The 16,099-nt window shown below is 43.0% G+C and overlaps 1 protein-coding gene across 1 annotated transcript in view; it reads left to right on the top strand.

Annotated features, from left to right (window-relative positions):
• Window positions 1–13,983, top strand: part of tle2b (TLE family member 2, transcriptional corepressor b) — a 69,477-nt gene extending 55,494 nt beyond the window's left edge. Inside the window, exons 10-20 of the mRNA XM_079220409.1 lie at window positions 1,105–1,158; window positions 4,569–4,736; window positions 5,263–5,404; window positions 6,120–6,289; window positions 7,025–7,101; window positions 8,013–8,262; window positions 9,387–9,634; window positions 10,197–10,344; window positions 11,269–11,419; window positions 11,577–11,653; window positions 13,847–13,983. Of these exons, the coding sequence (XP_079076535.1) occupies window positions 1,105–1,158; window positions 4,569–4,736; window positions 5,263–5,404; window positions 6,120–6,289; window positions 7,025–7,101; window positions 8,013–8,262; window positions 9,387–9,634; window positions 10,197–10,344; window positions 11,269–11,419; window positions 11,577–11,653; window positions 13,847–13,954 (1,593 nt within the window). The 3' untranslated portion in view covers window positions 13,955–13,983. The remainder of the gene's footprint in view (window positions 1–1,104; window positions 1,159–4,568; window positions 4,737–5,262; window positions 5,405–6,119; window positions 6,290–7,024; window positions 7,102–8,012; window positions 8,263–9,386; window positions 9,635–10,196; window positions 10,345–11,268; window positions 11,420–11,576; window positions 11,654–13,846) is intronic.
• Window positions 13,984–16,099: the final 2,116 nt, after the last annotated feature.

Consider the following 16,099-nt stretch of genomic DNA (forward strand, 5'->3'; position numbering starts at 1 on the left):
AGACATCACCTATGGCCTCTGATAGGCCACGCAGGGGTCTGCGGGCCCCACAGCCAATTAGAGTGGTGTTTGGTTTGGATGGGCCCAGTGGGGAGGAGCAGGGAGCCACAGGCGATGTAATGCCAGAAGAGACGGCCGAGGCAGATAATGAATTAGATGGATGTGTTTGCAGTCTGGAGGATTGATTGACACTGAGAGTCTGTCTGTGCAAAATGGCCTCCAGCTAAATCAGTTTGGCATCAACAACAACAGTCCAACTCTTCCCGTTAGTTCAGAGCGAGAAGAAGCACAGATAGTTTCCCCTTTCTAAACGTTTTTCCTCTCTTTCTGTCTGTCGAGCCAGATTACGGCTCCCATCTCTCTCTTTTTGCCTTTTTTTTTGCTCTTCTCTGTTTATCGCCATCTCTCAATTTTTCTACTTTTCCTTCTCACTCTGTCTTCTTCCTGTTTTCTTTTCACTTATAGTCCATCTTATTTTGAATTTCCTCTATTTTTCTCTTTCGTCTTTCCATCCCTCTCTCACTCTCTTTCTGTATTTTGGTTCTAGGAATAGAATGTAGACATAGCCCTGTTTTGTTTCTGTAAAATTAGATACTGATGTCACTCCACACTGATGTCAATAGGAATATCAGGCCATGATCACATCAAAGTGCTGTTGCCATGGTGACTAAGTGCCACCGTTCTCACCCCAAAAAGAGGGAGAGATATAGTAGAGAGAGATGGTTCTCTGGTTCGACGAAAAGCGCAAAATGTAGGAAATGGGGAAAGAACAACTGTGCGTGTGCGTGTGTGAGAAATAGTTTTATATAATGTAGATGTTTGGTGAGAATATACGGTCTATGGTACCTAGTATCGCTGTGTTAAATGTTGCATGGAGGGCAGAAAATAGAAGGAAACAATGAGCAGCCAGCGATATTGATATACCGATCTGTGTGTGTAGTTGTGTGTGTTTTTTGTTCGTTGGCATCTTTATTATTAAAGTTCTCAATGCACACTTACGGTTGACTATATGTCTGTGTAGCAGACTGAGCAGTAAGAAAGATATCTTGTCTTCAAGGCTGTGGAAAGATATTTAACTTTTCTTATGTGTTCCTTGCTCCTCAGGACAGTGATGGAGACAAGAGTGAAGACAATCTGGTAGTGGACGTCTCCAATGAAGTAAGTTGCCCATCTGTATTTAAATTGGTTTTGACATCCTCATACTTAATCAAGTGGCTATAACCTATAACCTATATGTTATATATTAACAATGGACTTCTTGCATGCTCTTTCTTTTTTACAGCCCACAACTTGGTTCATTCTCTCTGCTCTCACCAGCTCAGTTTATTGTATTATTATTATTATTTGTTGTATTTAGTGAAGAAATTCTGATAAACCAACTGTACACAACCTCCTCAGCACCAAACAACAGACAGAGTTTTACCCAGCTTGTGAACATAGTGGAGCATTTAGCAGCTAAGAAGCTAAAGGTATTTCCCTCAGTTGGTCGAGACCAAAAACAGAGCTAAAAAGAGAGGAAATATTAAACTTGTGTTTACGGAGGGGTCACAAACTCAACTCCAAATGAATGGTAACGTTGCTTACTGTCTGCTGAATGTGTAAATACTTTTGCTTACCACTTTGCCTTATTTACTAAAATAAAAAAGTGAGCCTTTATCTCACAGGGGTGCTCTCACACTGTGTTGCAGCCCACACATGCTAACGCACAAGTCCAACGTTGGGAGCGTTGCTCATGGGAACTATAGACGTTCTTGACACTGCTTTGAACCAACCTCTGTCCTCTGCATCACCCTGGCTCTCTAGATGTTGATAGTTCAATTAAACACACACACACAAGTCATACAGAAAGACATTTCTCCATCACAAAGTAGTTAATAGTTTCTTCTGACCTCTTTGGAAATGTTCCACCTTCACTTCACTATGGAAAATATTTAACTCGCCCACAGAAGTCTAACTTCACTTTCTCTCCCACACACTTCTTTACAGCGAAAATATCTTTGATTTTCCTACAAAGCCACAAGTTGCAAGCAGCCTTTATCCGACAGAAGCCTTCTGACACTGTGTGGCAGTCCATACATGAATAACACATGAATCCAACGTTGGGAGGACCAGTGTTGCTCGGAATAACTATAGATGTTCCTTGGCTCACCTGCGTAACCCTGTTTGTTTGTCTGGCTGTCGGTAGTACAATTTAAAACACAAATATGTGTGTGTGCATGAAAGTGAGGTCATTGGTTTTTTACGTAACAAATTCATTGTTTCATTTTAGAGTCCATTGTGTCTTTTCAAACTTTTTTTGTTCTGAGTCACTTTTTACATGGCTGTGTTTTAGAAAAAGCCATAAGAACATATAATTGGGTAATTTCCTTAAGAATAAGAATAAGCATAATCACACTATACTTAATGACTTAGAGGAGTACTTCACACACTAAACGACCATTTGTATATCAACTTGAATTCCTTGCGTGCCTCCACGGTGAAAAGAAAATGAATAACTACAAGAAGTATTGCAAGTAGTAATGATTTAACTTAATTTTATGCTTGATTATTTACTTTCTAGTTTAATTTAGTTTGCAGGCAATGATTACTATTTTAGTCCAACATTGTTTACCCATTATTGATTAATCTTCCAATAATTCCGAAGGTAGATCCAAAGATAGTAGATATTGATTTTCACATAATTCAAAGAAAAGAATAACATTGTTCAAGCTGGGATAAGATGGGCCTCATTTTCTGATATTAACAAACGTAAGTATTAAATGTAGCTCTACACACAAACATTGTATTGTGTGCTTGTTTTTAATTCCAATCACCTAATAACCTGCGTGCCTGCCTGCGTGCCTGCCTGCGTGCGTGCGCACGCGTGTGTGTGTGTGTGTGTGTGTGTGTGTGCGTGAGTGAGTGAGAGACACGAGTCAGCAGGTATCTAGCTAGTTTAGCTTTCTACTGCAGTTGCCTTGTAAATAGAAAGAGCTCCTATGTAAGCTCATTATCAGCCACCACTGTTTGTGTTCTCTTCTTGTGAGTCTGTCTGGTTTCTCTCTCACACACACACACACACACACACACACACACACACATTCACAAATACTAGCTATCTCTTCTCATCTACTTCTGTTTATTTCCGTTCTTTTTCCAACCTCTTGAAGCTTCTGTTCTCTGTTTCTTTTCTTTTTACCCCTTCTTTCACGCCCCCCTCTTTCCCCTCCCTTCTCTCATTAGATAACTGCACCCTAGTTCATTTAATATATGCAAAGCCGTTTATGCCCCTGGAATATTTTAGTTCTTTAAATACTTCACGCAGTGTACCAAAAATATGTTTTATCTAAGCCCTCTGTATTTTGATATTGCACACAAAAGCAGAACCGGTCTCTTGTGTGATTTGGAAACTGGTACAAAAGCATAAAGAAAAGAAATTGACAAATGTGTGTAATGGCAGAAAAGAGGAGAGACATTATCTTGTGTATGTGTGTTATTTTTAAGAGAGAATGTCCATGCGTGTATTTAAACATGCGTCCAAGTCTGTGCATACATGTGTGTGCGCATTTCTTTTTGCATATGAGTGTCTACACGCCATGTAAATGTGTGTGTGTAGTTGTGTGAGTTTATGGGAGGTGTGTGTATATAAGCACTAACATTTCTTGTGCTGATCACTGTGACCCAGTGAGAAGTGCTGACTCCAGCACTGAGGGAGGCAGCGCTGGCTCAACAGTGGCTCCACTGATGAAAGCAGCTGTAACAGCAACATTATCTCCAGGTCCATACACGACTGTACCAGCGACAGTGACAATTTATTGTGGTTCATGTAATGTTCCTTGAGTTCTGATTTACAAATCACAATACAGAATGTGACACTATACATTGTGTTGTAACCATAAAAGAAGGATCTGCAGCATTTTACTTTAAGTAAGCATATTTTTGTAACCAACTGTTGTGACATAAAAAAACTTCTGCTTTTACACATGCTGTCCCACAGAAGAGATGTGTTCAAAAATAGTCTAAAAAAGATAAATAATAAGTGGTGTTCAGACTGAAAACGTTCTGCATGATAAGATGCCTGCTGTGTGGGTTCATGTTGCTTCAGGTACGGGGGAGACAATGAAATACAATCCAGGAATTCCAGTTGGAGTAATAGAGCTGTAACTTTGAAGGTTTATCAGTCCCCCAAAACATTGCGCAGTGATTTATGACATTCCCAGGAGGGATTTTACAGCAAAAAATGACAGTTTTATCATGGTGACAATAATTTATTATTGCCTCTTTGCATCAATTGAGATGTGGATTCACGTAAAAAAAGTATACTCTTCCAGAAATTTGCAATTGCACACATTCTATTGGCCAACACTGCCTTGCTGGATGGCATCACATGGCGTTGTGGCAACTTTCAAGCAGGGCAAATGTCTCACTGAACGGCATTAGATACTGGTGCAGAAAGGTCCTTGTGATGAAACGCTGTCAGATGGACTTGAGGGAGAAACTGAAATGGAACAACAAAATATTTGAAACACTGTGTGCATCAGTCAACACAAAAATTAAGATAATCTTTCCATTTTCTGTTTGTCATTCAGGAGCCTAACTCTCCTGCGGGCAGCCCTCCTCACTCGCCCCACGGGAACGGGTTGGACCGGGCTCCCACCCTACGGAAAGAGCTACCGGGCTCCTCGAGCACAGGAGAGGCGCCCTCCACCCCAAACCCTCGCAGCCCCACCCCAGGGAAGTCCAAGGACTCTGCACAGGTGAGCCCGATAGATTCGTAGGGAGTTGCTGCACTCTGCTTACTGGGAGGTGTCTGCCTGCTTTTGCTTTATGCGGATATATTACTGTCATTTTCAACATGTTTAATTCGACTGAAGATTTTCAGTTTGTCATAGAATATTTTTTTCACTTTGCACCCTAAGGTTGTCCATTCCTGGTACATGTTATGCTTTCATTTGTGGTGTTTTCCTTTCAAATGTAAAATACTTAAAAGCTGTACAACCCATAACTATTGAACAGTAACTAGTCCTTTCCCTATAAACTACTGTATGTTAAGAAGATGCATGAATGCCTATAGATAGCTGCAGCTGTTACAGTAGCTGTGCCTACACAGCTGTGGACTACAGAGACCAACTGTTCTCTTTTCATTGAGCTCATTCGATAAGTGACATTTTGATGGTTCGTGTAATAAATGAAGTATTTGGTGAGAAAGCACCACACTGTAGGTCCCATGACAGATCAGCCATGTGTTATCGTTGTTATATTTCTTGTTTGACTTCTCTACAGATGGATAAGTCCCAGTCTCCGTTGTCCAAGTCTGGGACCCCATCCCCGTCCCACCGTGAGGCCCTTACTCCTGGAGCCCCTGGTCCCAGCACCTCCTGCCTTCGCCTGGTCAGCAAAGCAGCATCCAGTGCAGACCCTCTTGGTGAGACTCTCCTGACTGTCTAGCTTAGTTTATACTCGCCATGAAGTAGGGAAGCCGGCGCGAGGTGCCGCGCACCAGAAGATGACGTAATCATGGCAGGCGATCACATGACCGTCACAAATAGTTCATCTTCACCTAGTATGTGTGTGTATACTGTATGTAGTATGTGTGCTTTTTTATTTTTATTATAAAGTAAACCAAATAGCTGACCTGAATGAGTTTTCCACCCAGTCTTCCTCTGCCTTTCATACCATAAATCCTTTTGTTCCTCAGTTTTTCATTTCCCCATTTGTTTGTTTATGTTATGACGTAATAAACTTTTTCATGCAAAGATAGTTTCATGTTTTTGTGCCCAAATCTCTTGTTATTATCACAGTAAAGTTAATTGAACAAATATGCCTATATGACTGAGAAATACTAAGAAAGTAAATAGACCCCTCCAACCCTGATCTACTATGACCATTGTGCTCTCGAGCAAGGAGCTTACCTGCTGTTTACTTCTCTGCGGCCAGCAGTGAAGACCATTGTTGTACTTGATATCTCAACAAATACAGTTCAATGAAAGAAAAAGATTCCCGTTCTTCTCATACCCTCTGTGACTGTGTTTGTACTTTGACCTGTGTTTGTACTTTGACCTGTGTTTGTTTTGCGCCACGTATTGTTTCCCCTCTTTATTTCCCTTCAATCCCTCCTTCCTCTTTCCCTCCCTCCCCAGCTCTCCGCAGTCCCATGTCTGTGCCCCCCGGTTCTTACCCGGCTCATTTTGGCGTGGTGTCCCACGCAGGACTCAATGGGGAGCTGGCCAGCCCAGGAGGTTTCGGTGGAGCTCTAACTCTCTCTCCACAAATCAGCGCGGCAGCCAATGCCTACTCCCGAAGCCCCATGGTGAGTAAAAGCCAAATTGTTCTTCTCTGTCAAGGTTTGATTTATAGTTCAGCATCAACTCTCTCTGACTGTTGTAAAGCTAGATGGATGAGCTCTGTAGCATTAAATACATTGTGTTTACATTCTCCACTTCACTATCATGGAGAAGAGAAGTTTTACAATTAAATTAAATTATCTGATCCGTTTATCTGATCACAAAATGCTAACCTGTGTAGCACATGCTCCATGTAGTCTTTATTATCAGTACACTCGTCCAGCCTCACAAACATGAACAAGCACAAAGTAGCTCAAGTAGGAGCCATTAATTAATTCAGAGAAACAATCCATTATGAGGTAATGTTAACAAGGTGTGTGATGGTTGATATTTTGGTATTTGGAGAGTTGAGTCACATGGATATGGACGGTAACACTTATAGTTGATATAAGCACATGTTCACCTGTGTGTGGTAAAGAAGATGAGTGGCTCGCCATATCTTTTTTTGTTCGTTGTAATAAATCCATCCTTTTCAGCAATACAATTTATTAAACTTATTTTTGATCTCAGCAAACCTTTTGGTCGCAAACCAGACCTCAGCCTCTCAGCGACTTTTGTTTGTTTCATCACAGTTTTTATGGTTTCCTGTCGTCCACGTAGCTTCGACATGAAGCTACATTTTTGTTGATGCGCACGCCAGCAGTGGGGAGGCCGTTATCGTCAAGGCTGTTAATCATTTTCTGCTCTTTTGCCTTCACCAGATGGCATATGACTCTCGGTCTCACCTGAGGGCGCCAGGACTGTCCTCTTCTTTGCCTGGTTCCTCTGGTGGCAAGCCGTGAGTATCACACTGTAGATATTCAACTATTGGCTTGAAAGTTGGGTGCTATCTACATTTGGTAGATAGACATATGTAATGCCTTTTAATACCTGTGTGTGCATGTCTAGCGTGGGTACTTCACATAGTATATCATATTGACAGTTAAACTAACTTAATCTTCTTTGCTTTTGATCATAATAAATACATGTGAAAGATGAGCAGGATAATCATGTCAGGTTAAATAAATACTCTGACTCAGACAATGCTCATACTTAAATCAAAACTTCTTCAGTGATAATCCCAAAATATATGGATTGGATAAGAATCCAGATGAGTTCCTGCTAGCTAGTCATTGTGCGCTTGTTCAGTGATGCACATTGATTCAGTCGAACAAAGATAGATGCTGTGGGATTTCAAGTGTCCAGATCACTCTCTCCAACACCATTCGGTCCATTCGGCTGTGCTGAATTATGTTGTCTTTGTCATTTGTTGCAGAGTAGCAATTCATTCTTGTGGTGCTAATTTCAAGTCGTAAAACAGCCGTGGCTTCCAACTGGTGCAGTATTGATCAGTCATTAGCAATGCCACACTGACTCTGCCCTGTAATACAATCGGCCATTAATGCAATTCCACCTACAGCTCCAGTGCGCCAAGTAATTGCCGGAATTTGGAAAGTATTGCTGAAGTTCCAAGGCCATTATGGTGGCGTCAGACCTCACAACTTGCACACCGACTCGTGCGTGGTTCTTTGTGCAATATGTGCATTTACCTGTCGCTCCTCTGCTTTGACTTGCTCATGATTGATTCCATCTTGACTGTCCTGCGTTTGGCCCATTTCTCCAGTCCATCACTATCTTTTGCAGAACCCTTTTGTCCAAACTGTGTTCATTTTAGCTGCTATTGATTCATTTCTGTTCCCGTCTCTGCAGCGCCTACTCGTTCCATGTGAGCGCAGACGGCCAGATGCAGCCGGTGCCCTTTCCCCCTGACGCCCTGCTGGGTCCGGGAATCCCTCGCCACGCCCGTCAGATTCACACCCTGAACCACGGAGAGGTGGTGTGCGCCGTCACCATCAGCACCTCGACACGTCACGTCTACACCGGAGGCAAGGGCTGCGTCAAGGTGTGGGACATCAGCCAGCCTGGAAGCAAGAGCCCCATGGCCCAGCTGGACTGTCTGGTGAGACATGTGGGAGGAAGTCGAACAAACACAAGCACACCACTGATAAAAATAGAAATGGGTACACCAACAAACATTCCCACTGTAGGCCATGCCACCAAATGTGTGTATGTACTGACCTGATTTGTTTTTATTGGGTATTTTAATATCATCAAAATGAATGTCCACATACATTTTTTTATGTCACCGATCATGTGAGATTGCTGCTGAGCTCCAGGCTCTGGAGAACAAAGTATATTCTTCAATTTTATATGCCAGATCAGCTCATCGGGTTATGAAACCATGCGTCACACAACCTCTACCAATTACAGAGGTAAATAATTTGACCTCAATATTTTGAAGTCTAAAGTCTTAAATTAGATTAAGCAGCAAGCTTTGTGATTTTTCTTTTCCCCCCACTAATGTTGACGTTAGTTTGCTCTGGACTTTAGCATCCCTACATATCGTTAGCAAGCTCATAAGTATACATTATTTTCTGCTTCGCGTTATGTTACCTATCTTTAGAAGTTACAGTTATATCCAAATATTGTGGTTGTATTGCTTACATTGGTGTTATTGGTGGAGGTCGTTTGGCATGAATGTAAGTAAGTACGTTTATTTATATTGCACTTATCACAGACAAAGGTCACAAAGTGCTGTACAGGAGTCGAGAAAACAAAAAACAAAACATAAATTAAACCAAAGTGACCATAACGGGGTCCGAGCATCATAAAATACACATTAAAAGATTATTAAAATATTAAAATAATGTGATACAATAGACATGAATGTATTGAATATGTATATATATATATATATATATATATATATATATATATATATATATATATATATATATATATAGGCTACTTTATTTAATGTATCCTAAAGATAAAATAATGCACATTTTTTGTTAATGGAAAAAAGCAGGTGAAACAGACATGATTTCCAACTTCACAACATGAAAACACGCAATTTTCCATAATAAGTCCCAGCACCGGAGGTGCCTGAGTCTGGAGCTCAGCAGCGGGACGCTATTGAATCATTTTACCATCTGTCCCATAAAGCCTCATGCACTTCTTTTGTACTGTTTTAATTTTTTTATCAAAATCAGGTATAACTGTTTTTTTATCATATCCAATCAGAACAGGGATAACTACATCCGATCCTGTAAAATCCTCCCTGACGGACGGACATTGATCGTCGGCGGGGAGGCCAGCACGCTGTCAATCTGGGATCTGGCCACGCCCACTCCTCGCATCAAGGCGGAGCTAACGTCTTCTGCTCCCGCCTGCTACGCTCTGGCCATCTCCCCCGACAACAAGGTCTGCTTCTCCTGCTGCAGCGATGGGAACATTGTCGTCTGGGACCTTCACAACCAGACGCTGGTCAGGTAAGAGGAGAGAGGGAGGAGAGGACAGTGGGAGGAGAAAGAGAACATCAAAAAACTGGTGCTTTACCTCCACAAATAGATTGCTGTAAGGAGAGAGAGAGCACAGGGGGGAGAGGGAGGAAGGTGAGGGAAAGAAAGACTGGAGGATGTGGAAACATTTCAGAAACTTTTTTAAGGACACCAGAGGAAAAGAGAGAAAAGGAGATAAAATATGGAAGAAGAAGGGGAGAGGGAGGAAAAATCGTTGCAGTCTGAGGCTTCCTCAACTAACCCTATGGTCAGGTAAGGAGAAGGGGGAGGAAGTAGCCAAAGGGGATATGGGTAGGATGAAACAAACAGATTCTGGCAAGGTAGAAGAAGGAATAATTGAGTGAGATGAACTGGTAAGGAGAAAGGGAGACAGGAGGGAAAGGAGAGCTAAAGGGAGGAAAGATTTAAAATATACTTGATCTGACACCTCAAGGAGAAAAGAAGCAAAGACGCACACAGTATGTCTTTAGAGTGTGTGTAAATGCATGTCTTTGTGTTCATCTGGAAGCTCTTGTGCGTCTCCTCCCTGCAGGCAGTTCCAGGGCCACACAGACGGAGCGAGCTGCATCGACATCTCCAACGACGGCACCAAACTGTGGACGGGAGGGCTGGACAACACGGTGCGCTGCTGGGACCTCCGAGAGGGACGGCAGCTCCAGCAGCACGACTTCACTTCGCAGGTACACACACACACACACACACACACTGCAACAAGACTAACAGGTCTAACATTTAGGTACACACTTGTATCACAGGGTCTTATGCACATAAACACATCGACAAATATAACTTACAGACACACACAGAGTACACGTAAACTAAAACAGCACACTAAAAGAGGCAGCAAACTCGCATAACAGATACACACATGAAAAAATATAAAAAGCAGCAGCTATTTTATTTACAAGTACAGTATGTTACAGGGTAATCGCAACACATCACATCGCATCTACTATTCACAAGTTCACCTGCACACATATTCATCCAAACACAAACACACAGCTTGCAGGTATTTAAACCAATACACACCTGCAAAAACACATCAACAAACATGATTTCACCTCACAGGCGCCCTCACACACACTGGCTCTCTCATTCACTCCTCAATGCCACAACAGAGCTATAGAGTTGACCACCGCTGTCAGATGAGTTTCGATCCACCGTGTAATGACTTTCTCTCTTGCTTGCCGTCTCTCCATCTGCCATTTTCCCCCTCTCTCTCTCTCTCTCTCTCTCTCTCTCTCTCTGTCTCTCTCTCTCTCTCTCTCTCTCTCTCTCTCTCTCGTGCTATTCTCTCCTTCTTTCCCAATGCATTAATTCAATCTACATGTACCTCTATCTCTGCTGTTCCACTCTTTCCTTTTTTCTCTTTTCCTTGATATCCACCATTCCTACTTAATTCCTTCATCTGTCCTCCCAATTTCCCTCCATTGTTCCCATTCTCTCATCAACCTTATCGTCTTCCCTCCCTCATCCATTTCCTCACATCATCTCCCCATTTTTGTTTTCCTCTCTGTGCCTCTTTTCTCCTGTCCTCCCCCTCCTCCTTTCTCTATTTAATTGTCTACCTTCCTTTGGTTCCTCTCTTCCCTCCCCGTCTCCAGATCTTCTCTCTGGGCTACTGTCCGACAGGCGAGTGGCTGGCTGTGGGAATGGAGAGCAGCAACGTGGAAGTCCTGCATGTCTCCAAACCTGACAAGTACCAGCTGCACCTCCATGAGAGCTGCGTTCTCTCCCTTAAGTTCGCCTCCTGCGGTACGCGCACACACACAGCCACACACACATTAACTTTATCGATGTTTCTATAATATTCACAGCCGCACACTGTTGGTATGCAGCATATGCACAGTATATTGCACCACCTTGTTTTCTTTGTTCAACCTGTCGTTCTCTGTGGTGTGTGTTATTTCAGGCAAGTGGTTTGTGAGCACAGGAAAAGACAATCTGTTGAATGCATGGAGGACACCATATGGCGCGAGTATTTTCCAGGTAAGAAACGTACGCAATTGTTCTCTGTATATACTTCATTTGTATATACAAATATATATGAGTGTATTTATATATATTTATATATCGCTGCTTCACACACTGAGCCATAAGCAAAAGAGAGAAACAGATGAGGGGGTTTAGAGGGAGATACACTTTTTTTTTCTTTCAATTCCAGGTTTGTTGATCCTTGGTGACTTGTGAATGTTTATCAGAGTGCAGGCTGCCAAACACACACTCAAACTTACAAAAAACAGAACAGAACACAATTTTTTTGAGAAAATTGGGAAACATGAATATGCAGAGATGCAATATTTTTAATATTGCAATAAAAGTTCATCTGGGTGTGAATGAAACTAGCATTTGAAGATGAAGGTACATATTCCTTTATCTTTAAATACACTTGTCACTTTCACATAACACTTACATTTCGTGTACTTTATTTTAACTTTAATTTTATTATTATTTTCTACTGTAGATTCAATTGTAAATATTCATGCTCCCACTTATTGCACTCTGTTTATTGTTAAATGTTAAATGTTATGCACCTCCCGCCAGGACAAATTCCTTGTATGTGAAAACATACGTGGCAATAAATGGTTCTGATTCTGATTTAAGATGCAGTGTGTGCATGTGTGTGTGCGTGCGTGTGTGTGTGGCTGTCATATTTCTGTGAGCTACAGTGGGCAGCAAGGTTGGCGGCTCCTGTCTCTCCCTGTGGACTGAAGGAGAATGCTGGCTATCTGCTTTATCCAAATGCCAAACGTTTCTGCTGCCAAACAGCTCCCTCCTGTCACTGTGTTACACAGCGCTGCTCTCTCTGTCCTCTTCCTCCTTTCTAGTTTATCAATGTCCTTTCCAGTTTCTGTCTCCTTGCTTCTCTTTAACCCCCACGCCCCTCTCATTTTTCCTCTCGCGTCACTGTTTATTGTTGTCCTTTCTCTCTCTGTGCTCTCTCTTTTTTATCTTTCTCTCCCGAGTCTGTCCCTCTACCCTCATTGTTTTCTCTTTCCTTGTCCTTTGGTTTATCTCTGTCTTCTCTTCAATATTTTAATCCCTTTTTCCAACACTACCTTCACTTTTTTTACCCCCTTCTCTCCTACCCGGCGGCTGGTCCGTCACATTTGTTGTACATTTTTTCTCTCCCCTTTCTGTTTTGTCATTTGTTATAATAAATAACCTTTATAGGCATAGATATTACAAATGTCACATCGGCGGTGATGCCTAATCACATATTACTGAATACATTCTGATCTTTTTACGGAAATAAAACACATTAACAGACTTGGGCAAGAATAAAAAAATAAAGTTTAAAATGTCCATTGTTGATTTGTGTTCATACAATTCACTAAACTTATTCAAAATGGGCATTCAATGTCGAACACAAACTATTAAATAGTGAGAACAAAGTTTTCCTCTTTGTTTATTTAGTTCTATTTTTCATTCCCACTGCTTCTCTGACTCGCACAACTTCCAAACTCATCTTTTGGCTTGTCATTGCGTCCCTCCCTCCTGAGCGCTCCCCATCTCCCCCGCCTGCTATCTTGGTATAGTTTGAGGGATCCTGTGTGAAATGGCCTCTCACCGGTGGCTTGATGATTGACAGCCCTGCTGTGCCCGAAGCAGGGAGGGAAGGGGAGGAGACGAGGAGGAGTCGACATGAGAGAGGGGCAAAAGGGGAGGAGGAGGAGGAGGATAGCTGGGAAGGAAGGAAGGAAGAAAGGAAGGAAGGAAGATAAATGATGATGTAGCAGGGGGAGGAGTCTACAGGGAGCTTTAGATCAGCTAAAGCCAGGTGACCAGGTCTCGTTTTCCAAGTGGTGGAGAAAAAAAGAGGATTGTGCATTTCGCCAGTTCATACAGAGCATCAGACTCGTGCTGCTGGTGATGCTTAAACGTGCAGTTAATGAGGCCGCATCTCTCCAGAGAAAGAGAGCACTGAACACATTGAAGCAGACAAATGAGTCAGCATCCTGGAGCTATGGAGTCGTCTGTTTGGAAATAATTGCCAACTGTTTTGAAATGCAAATATGTCTTATATGATTGAGTATTAGCTGATGAGTCATGTCTTTTCTAACATCTTTCTCTTTGTTTCCCTCCATCTGTCTCCATCCATCGCTCTCTCTCTCTCTCTCTCTCTTTCTCTCTCTCTCTCTCTCCTGGGTTTTTTTTGGTTCGTCTCTCGCCTGTTCTCAGTCCAAGGAGTCCTCGTCTGTGCTGAGCTGTGACGTCTCCCCGGACGACAAGTACATAGTGACGGGCTCCGGGGACAAGAAGGCCACGGTGTACGAGGTGGTGTACTGAGGGCCGGGACAAGATGGGAAGAGACAGGACGGAGATTTTGGGGTGGGGGAGGGGAGGGGGGGAGGCAACCAGTTGCCACGGCAACCGCTCCTGATCCTCATAACATCCGCAACAGCAGCACCTCCGTCTCAGTCCTCTGAGTCCTCCTGACCCTCACCCCTAATACATCACCCCCTCTCCCCTTTTTTTTTTCCTTGTGATATAAGCTATTGTGGGAGCTCCCAAATGCCTCCTCTTTCCTCCTCCCTTCCACTTTTAGCCCAAGGATGAGGCATGATAGCAGAGAGAGAGGCAGAAAGGAAAGCAGCAAGATAAGAAGGACAAAGGAAAAGGGCGGCGGAGCATAAAGATAAAGTCGGGAGGGAAAGACAAGAAGGAGGAGAGAAAGTGAGAGTGCGGAAGGAAGAGAAATGAAAGGGAGGAAGAGGAGGAGGTGGAGGAGGAAGCGGAGGAGGGAGGCAGGGTAATTAGGGCTGTTTCCTGATTAAGAGCTCAGTGGAAGGGAGGCCCCCAGAGGAGGTGCGGAGCGGCACTGTGGGAACGCCAGCCAGGAGCACTGATACCACACAATCGATTCATTAGCCAGACAGTGGAAGCCTTAATGAGGCTGACGCTGCAGCTCGCTCTCCCCAGCGAGAGGTGTCAGGAGCTGGGGAACGATGACGCTTGGAGATGGAGGGGGGGGGGGTCGCCTCAGATATCCACACACTGACATGTAACACAGACCTGTTCACACACAAAGGCGCACGTCATCTGGCAAGAATACACACACTCGGATACACCCCCCTTGCTGTAATCGTAGGAAGAGAGAAACACATACACACAACACAGAGAGCACCCAATTAAAGATGCATCGCAGCGCTCCCCGTCTCACTGCTTAATATCTATTTTATTTTGGTCTGACAAAGGCAGCGTCTAATGAGCAGCGGAGTCAATGGGATTCTCCCAGGGCCCAGAGACACGAACACAGAACATCAGCCGAGCGGTTCCCTCTAATTCCTCTGGATTGTTCTCCTGACACCGGGCGCTGCACTCACTCTCATTAAAGGCACTGTCGGCTAGATGAAGTAGCAGCACGCCAACTTCACTGTAAGGCAGACAAGAGGGCAAATTAACACCACCGATTATGCTTTCATCAGCAGCCAACTAAGCAGCGACTAATCCAAATCCTTTCCAATTTTATGCAACTAGTTGTTGTTTTCATTTACAAACCAGATGAGAACTACAGGTTTATCAACATCCTTGTCTCCATCCCCGCCTGCCTGCTGATGTGCTCGTGCTTAAAGTGCTCCGGCTGAATCTGGTTCGGTGATCTATCGATTGCTTTTTAATTGAGATGCTAAACACCTTAAAGGAAAAGTTCGCCATTTTGGAAAATACGTTTATAGATTTAAATGAGAAGATTGATACCACTCTGTCTGTAGGCTAAGTAACAAGCGGCCTGCTAACCTGAAAACAGGGGGAACAGCTGAGGTAACAAAACCTACCTATCAGCACCTCTAAAGCGCATTATTAACATATTATTAAATACAAAAGTTTGCTGTTTTTTTACGTGGGGACTATTTCCTGGTGTGGAGCAGTAGCTTCCTTAAGCATCCACTCGTTTCCTGGTAAGGAATAGCCACGCATGCTAAGGCTGAGCTAGTATTTCCAGTACAGACATGAGCGCTATTATCTTCTTATTGTAGCCTCAGCAAGAAAGGGAACAAACATATTTCCTAAAATGTCGACAGTATACCTCTAAACTCCATTCTTGCTCTCCTTCTTGTATCATATTCCAAACTGGCAGGCAAACTGTGTATCAGATTCCTTGCTTCTGCGTCACCAATGTGTAGACTAAACAGGCACTTTTCTTTTATCACCCATTTATTTCAGTATTTTATATGAATAGTGATTGCTCGTCTTATCTAATGATATGTCTATGTATTGGGGTTGCCTGTGACTGCGTTTCGGGTTCAGGGGAGCTAACGGAGAGGGACGCACTAACACACGGTGACCCGATAAAATCAAATTGAACACAGGTGGGAAATTTATTTTTGGTTCTTTTCATTTTTTTGTATTGTATTTTTATCCTTGGTGGTTGTGGTGACAGGCAAAGGGCGGATAACATCATCAGTCCCATGTAAAGAAAAAAAAAATAAGACT

Source organism: Taurulus bubalis, assembly GCF_910589615.1.
Source record: "Taurulus bubalis genome assembly, chromosome: 7".
NCBI lineage: Eukaryota > Metazoa > Chordata > Actinopteri > Perciformes > Cottidae > Taurulus > Taurulus bubalis.